This window comes from Physeter macrocephalus, chromosome 18, assembly GCF_002837175.3.
Source record: "Physeter macrocephalus isolate SW-GA chromosome 18, ASM283717v5, whole genome shotgun sequence".
Taxonomy (NCBI): domain Eukaryota; kingdom Metazoa; phylum Chordata; class Mammalia; order Artiodactyla; family Physeteridae; genus Physeter; species Physeter macrocephalus.
The window spans coordinates 77,281,422-77,288,191 of NC_041231.1; the positions used below are offsets into that span (position 1 = coordinate 77,281,422).

At 60.3% G+C, this 6,770-nt stretch overlaps 1 protein-coding gene across 1 annotated transcript in view; it reads left to right on the forward strand.

Annotated features, from left to right (window-relative positions):
• TMEM63B (transmembrane protein 63B) overlaps nucleotides 1–6,516 on the forward strand; it is a 19,413-nt gene extending 12,897 nt beyond the window's left edge. The window contains exons 15-23 of the mRNA XM_028478923.2: nucleotides 1,030–1,136; nucleotides 1,381–1,467; nucleotides 1,682–1,747; nucleotides 2,983–3,145; nucleotides 3,709–3,814; nucleotides 4,805–4,972; nucleotides 5,211–5,326; nucleotides 5,493–5,573; nucleotides 5,863–6,516. Coding sequence (XP_028334724.1) covers nucleotides 1,030–1,136; nucleotides 1,381–1,467; nucleotides 1,682–1,747; nucleotides 2,983–3,145; nucleotides 3,709–3,814; nucleotides 4,805–4,972; nucleotides 5,211–5,326; nucleotides 5,493–5,573; nucleotides 5,863–6,054 — 1,086 coding nt within the window. The 3' untranslated portion in view covers nucleotides 6,055–6,516. The remainder of the gene's footprint in view (nucleotides 1–1,029; nucleotides 1,137–1,380; nucleotides 1,468–1,681; nucleotides 1,748–2,982; nucleotides 3,146–3,708; nucleotides 3,815–4,804; nucleotides 4,973–5,210; nucleotides 5,327–5,492; nucleotides 5,574–5,862) is intronic.
• The last annotated feature ends 254 nt before the right edge of the window (nucleotides 6,517–6,770 follow it).

Here is a 6,770-nt window from a genome sequence, read left to right on the forward strand (position 1 = left end):
GGATCTTCCCGGACCGGGGCACGAACCCGTGTCCCCTGCATCGGCAGGCGGACTCTCAACCACTGCGCCACCAGGGAAGCCCCCTCCCTTGGGTTTACACACACCTAGAGGGGCTCTGAGGGAAGAGAGAGGCTGGGTCCATTCCAAACTGATCATGTGACCTTGAACAAGGTCCTTCTCCAAATCCCTCGGTCTCTCCAACCAAAGAGTGGAGGGTCAGACCAGATCCTTGGCTTCCAAACTTGGATTCTGATGGCCTTCATCAAAAGGAATCTTACATGAAACCCAATGTAGGAAAGCAAGGTCACTCAGGTGGCAATGGGTGTGGGGGCATTTCTGCTGCTCTCCCCTCACTTCTTTTGCAAACCTCCCTGGAACCTCAAAGTTCATGAGAAGGCACTTTGAAAATCATTGAGTGATGATAGCATGATAGATAAGACCCAGGCTGCCTGGGTTCAAATCCCCCCACCCACTGCTTACTAGCTAGATAATTTATTGACTCTCATTTTGCCTCAGTTTACTCATCTGTAAAATGGGGTAATATCATTAATGTAAGAATTAATACACGTGGGCTTCCCTGGTGGCGCAGTGGTTGAGAGTCCGCCTGACGATGCAGGGGACGCGGGTTCATGCCCCGGTCCGGGAAGATCCCACATGCCGCGGAGCGGCTGGGCCCATGAGCCATGGCCGCTGAGCCTGCGCGTCTGGAGCATCCGGAGCCTGTGCTCCGCAACGGAAGAGGCCACAACAGTGAGAGGCCCGCGTACCGCAAAAAAAAAAAGAAAAAAAGAAAAAAGAATACATGAAAAGTACATGATCAGTAGGTGTTCAGAGATGCTAACTACTAATATTATTCATGCTGGGATTGTTCATATGGCCCTGGCCCCGAGTTGTTCGGGACTTCTGACATGAGGCCCTGAGAGCTGGGGGCCCCAGGGCTCACTCGGGGAGGGGGCAGGTAAGCAAAGCAAGCCGGGCCCACTAGACTGCCCCCACCTGACACATTCTGCCCCCCTCTGCCCTTTGCAGAACCCCATCATCACCCAGTTCTTCCCCACCCTGCTGTTGTGGTGCTTCTCAGCCCTGCTCCCCACCATCGTCTACTACTCTGCCTTCTTTGAAGCACACTGGACACGGTGAGATACCCGCTACACACACACACCACACCTCACTGTGGTCCTCCTGGGCGCACACCCTCTGCCCTCAGGCTCCCTGCCCTGGGCAGTCTCAGAGCTGGCAAGGGAGGGATGGTGACCAGCATCCTCACCTTGGGAAGCCCCCCTCCTTCCCAGGGAACCCTCCTGGGACACCATACGAGCTGGGGGAGCAGGCATGGGGGCTGGCTCATCTGACCTCTGCCCCCCATGCGCCCCGCCCCAGCTCTGGGGAGAACAGGACCACCATGCACAAGTGCTACACCTTCCTCATCTTCATGGTGCTGCTCCTGCCCTCGCTGGGACTGAGCAGGTGGGTTTCGGAGGAGCGGGTGGGAGCTGGGGTCCGGGATGGCCCGAGGGGGAGGGGGAGCTTAGGCTCCCACCTCCTCTGCAGAGCCAGGGGCCCCATGTCTGGGGGGATCTCCAGAGCTTGTGGATGGGCCTCCCCCTCCCCCGGTGTTCTGGGCCATTCCAACTCCCCCACACCCCCCCTCTCCTCCCCTTTCCTCTCCTCTCCTCTCCAGCCTGGACCTCTTCTTCCGCTGGCTCTTTGACAAGAAATTCTTGGCTGAGGCAGCTATACGGTTTGAGTGAGTGACCGGGGTCCCCAGGGAAGGAGACCAGATGGGGGGGTGGGTATTCTCCCATGGGATGGTGCAGCAAAGCTCCCACCCCTGCAGCGGGGAGGAGGAGGGGGCTTATATCACAGTCAGGGTCACCCCAAAGGTTGCCCCACAGGCTGTCTTGGGTGTATACATGGGATGTCCCGGGGTCTGTGTTGGGAACCTCTCTGGATTCTGAGGTCACCCCCGAGGTGTATTTGGGGCTTTGGGGCCCATACTTGGGGGGTTTCTATGGTGGGCTTTGGGGCTTGTATCCTCGGACTAACAATGGGAGTCGAGCTTCACTCGGGAGGTTTGGAGAGGTCCATAGTGGGATCTTGGTTGTACTGTGGGAGTGACGTGGGGGTTCCTAGAGGTATCCCTGAAGGTCTCTGGAGCCACACCTTTGAGTATCTATGGAAGGCTCTTGGGCTTATACCTAAGAGAGCCTATGGGGGACTCTGGGGCTCACGCTTTGGGGTGTTTCTGGGGCACAAGTTCTGGGAACACCTCTGGAGTCTCGGGCTGTCATCCAGAGTTGTGACTCTGCAGTTCTCTGGGAATCGCACCTTCCCCGGGAATCCCTGTGAGGGGGTCTTGGGGGATACGAACCTTGGCTGTTTATGTGGGCACCAGCTCTAGGGGTCTTGCTCTAGGCCATCTGTGGTAATCTTGGGCTCACACTTGGGGTGTCATGGGTACTGACAAAGGTCCCTGGGCTTCCCCCTCTGAAGATCTCTGGGGTAGGGTCTCTGGGGCTTGAGTTCTGGAGGTGTCCGAGGCTCATACTCCAGAGGTGACTCTGGGTTAAGTTAAGGTCTAAGGCAGGGAGCCTTCTGGGTATTGCTGGGGCTCCCACCCTTGGGGGTCTTTGGGGTCACGGGGGGGTTGGGGGGAACCTCTGGCATCTCACCCTGGACACTGGTGGCCTTAGGGGTCTCAAGCACTCTCTCCAGGGGTCTTTATGGGGCACAAGTTCTAGGGGTGCCTCTGGGCTCACTCACGCTGAGGGGGTCTGGGGCTTACTTTGGAGGCATCTGTGGACACTCTGGCGTCTGCCTCTGGGGTTCACACTGAGGGGGCACTGGGACACAGGTGCTTTGAGGGCTGACCTGAAGGGTCCACGTGGAAGAAGGCACGTTGTGGGTGCTGGCACGCTGGCAGTGGGCAGGGGGCCACCGGGTCCCCGAAGGGTGCAGAGCTGGAGCACCTGGTGCCCGCAGGTGCGTGTTCCTGCCGGACAACGGCGCGTTCTTCGTGAACTACGTCATTGCCTCAGCCTTTATCGGCAACGCCATGGACCTGCTGCGCATCCCGGGCCTGCTCATGTATATGATCCGGCTCTGCCTGGCGCGCTCGGCCGCCGAGAGGCGCAACGTGAAGCGGGTAGGGCCACCCGGGGCAGCCGCGGTCCGCACAGCGCCCCCTAGTGGGCCCAACCAGAAACAGTGGCCGCCGTGCTAGAGTGTGGGGGCACCCGGGGTGCTGAGACTTGGGCAGCGAGTTCCGTGGCCCTGGGTTACCCTCTTCCCGTCTGGGGCCTCAGTGTTCCCATGTGTACAGTGACAGGTTGGCACAGCTAACCCTGAAGGCCCCCGCCAGTTCTGACAGTCTAGTGTTCTGTGACCGCGGCTGGGGGAGGTCTGGGTCTAGACCTACGGTGCCTCCGCCCTAACCCCGCACGAGGGCTCTGGGCATCCCATTCCCAAGCCCACCAACCTGCCAGCCCCTCATGCCTCGAAGGCCCCTCCTGACGCCCTATCACTGTGCCCGCCCTGACTTCCGTCTCAGCCACGGCCCCTCTCTCCATCGGCTTTGCTCTGCCCGGCCCTGGACATTGGGTTCCTTTCCCCGCTGGCTTCTTTCCTGGCCCCTCCCACTTCCCACCTGCCCTGAGCCCCTCCAGTCCGCCCCGCCCCGAGCTACCCTCCTGCCCATCTCCCCCCCAGCATCAGGCCTACGAGTTCCAGTTTGGCGCAGCCTACGCTTGGATGATGTGCGTCTTCACGGTGGTCATGACCTACAGTATCACCTGCCCCATCATCGTGCCCTTCGGTAGGCACCGCCGCGCCGGGACCTGGGCCCTGCTCGGGGGGACCCAGGACCTCTCCCGCTCCACTCTAGCAAGGCAGGCCACCCGAGTGGACAGGGCCCCGGCTGGGAGACCGGCCCCTCGGGCCTCCCGCCCGGTCCCTGGCTCAGTCTGGGGCTCGGCCAGGGGGGAGGAGGGGAAAAGCCATCTCAGCTCGGGCTGGACTCAGCTGGTGTGCTGGGGCCCTGGGCCAAGTCTCCCCAACACAGCCATGTTTGCTCACACCAGTGCCTTCACTCGGGTGGATATAGTTGGACACACATCCCATGCCCACTGAGGTGTACACACACATACACACGCACACACACACAGTCCTACGCAGAATCCATGGGCACACTTGTACACAGCCCCGTAAACTCAAGGAAGACCTTTCGGCGTGGTCCTTACTACTCATGGAAATACCCTGCTGTGGCTGTACCATGTGACCTGGGCAAGTCCCTCTTCCTTCTGAAGAAATTTAGCAAAGTTTCTCTTCACCCCAATTATCACCCCCACTGGTGGCCTCTCCTTTCCCCCCACTAACATCCTAACCCCTCGCCACCCTCCCTGGTTATTGAAGGCTTCAAACTCCCAGACTAACCACCTTGTCCTCATTTGAAATTTCCCATCCCCTCAAGCTCCAGGAGAATGGAACTTACCACCTAATTTATACTCACCTGTTTAAGGGCAGAGATAGGAAGAACGATATGGGTTTTAAGAGGATGCTTGCTGACCCAAACAAATGGATTTCTACTAGTAGAATTCCTAGGGAGGGGCTGCAGAGCGAAGGGGTTGAAGCAGTGGAAGCCGAGGGTCCGTGGTCCTGCGAGGGGCTTGGGGCTCTATTCTCTACTGGGCCTGGGGCAGAAGAAGGGGGACCAGCCCTTCAGTGACCTCAAAAGGCCCAGGACAACCCGTGACAGACACACAAAGGTCCGGCAGCTCGAGGTCAGGGCCCACGTGGCTTCCCCCAGGGCTCATGTACATGCTGCTGAAGCACCTGGTAGACAGGTACAATCTCTACTACGCCTACCTGCCGGCCAAGCTGGACAAGAAGATCCACTCAGGGGCTGTGAACCAGGTGGTTGCTGCGCCCATCCTGTGCCTCTTCTGGCTGCTCTTCTTCTCCACCATGCGCACGGGTGAGGGCCGCCCCCCCACCCTCGGGGACCGGGCTGGACGGTGGGCAGAGGAGACTCCCGCCAGAGTCGAGGCAGAGCAGGCCACGGGAGGCCACGAGGGCCGGGGATCGCAGGCCCGGGGCCCGGGAGAGGCCCCAGCGTATGCGAGCGTGGGAGTGCGTTCAGAGGGAGCCAAAGCCCGTGGGACGGGGACCCGGAGGAGAGGTAACGGCCCTTTCTCTGCCCGGCCCGACACCAGGGTTTCTAGCCCCCACGTCCATGTTCACATTCGTGGTCCTGGTCATCACCATCGTCATCTGCCTCTGCCACGTCTGCTTCGGACACTTCAAATACCTCAGTGCCCACAACTACAAGGTGTGGGGCAAGGGGGGCAGGGAGGTGGCCGAGGGCAGAATCTCAGCGGGGGGGGGTTGGGGGATTGGGAGCTGAGGGCAGGGATGCGCAGAGAGAGTGGGGTGGTGACTGTGGCTGAGGGCCAGGGCCTTCCCCCCATTGCTTGACTCGTTCTGGGCCCCTCAAGATTGAGCACACGGAGACAGATACCGTGGACCCCAGAAGCAATGGACGGCCCCCCAGTGCTGCCGCTGTCCCCAAATCTGCGGTGAGTGCCCTGCTCCACGGCCAAGTGTGGGGAAGAGCCTCCGGTGGAGATCCAGCCCCAAAGCTGGGTGTGCCATTTGTCATCCAGAAAGGAAAGCCTGTTCCACGCCCCGGGGGCCGTGTTGAGCGGGGGGGTAGGGAGGGATCTGGCTTCACCGGCTGGGGGCTGCCCCACCTCGCCCTAGGAAGAGGGTCACCGCCCCTCCCCTCACAGGCCGTGACGTCCCCCCTCACCCCTTCCCCACGAGGGGCAGCTGTCCACCCTCACCCCCACCCTTCTCCCCCTTCAGAAATACATCGCTCAGGTGCTGCAGGACTCAGAAGTTGACGGGGATGGGGATGGGGGTCCTGGGAGCTCAGGGGACGAGCCCCCGTCATCCTCGTCCCAAGATGAGGACCTGCTGATGCCACCTGACGGCCTCACGGACACAGACTTCCAGTCTTGTGAGGACAGCCTCATAGAGAATGAGATTCACCAGTAAGGGGAGGGAGGGCCCTGGAGGCCACGCCCTGCCCCCGCCCACCCCGCCCCCCACGGACACTAAAACGCTAATAATTTATTAGATCTAAAGCCCCTTCCTTTCCCATCCCCTGCTTTCATTAAGGTATTTAAACCTGGGGATTTCACCGCTCTCCCCCACCATGGAGGGAGGGAGGGAACCCCCCAACCTCAGTGAGGAGAGCCCCGAGCCGGCCCCGGGGCAAAGAGGGGTGTGGACAGGGTTCCCCCCAGATCAGTTCCCCCCTGGGCTACCAGTGTGATCAGGAAAGGGTTAATAAGAGCCAAGGGGGGTACTGGCTGGAGACCTGCTGGGGGCAGGTGGATCAGGGGCTGCCCCCCCAGTTCTTACCTCCCCTCCCCCAAGTCCCCCTGGGATCTAGCACTCCAGGGAAGTAGAGCCTCCAGCCCCTAAGGGGTTGCATGAGAGGGGAGGGGGTGCTGGGGGAGGAAGAGTCAGGCCCCAAGCCAGGGGGGGGTGACCTGGGGGTGGGGGGTGGGCGTGGCTGACACTGGAAAATGGGGTTTTGCACTGTTGTTTTTTTTTCTTCCTTTAAAATAAAAATGGAAAGAAAAACTCCAAGGCAGGTGTCTGATTTGCGCTGCTGCCCTGGACACATGGCTGGCATCCAACCACCCTTCTGTTGGTCTGGAGGACCTGTGAGGTCTGCATCCACATGTGACCTGGGCAAGAGACTT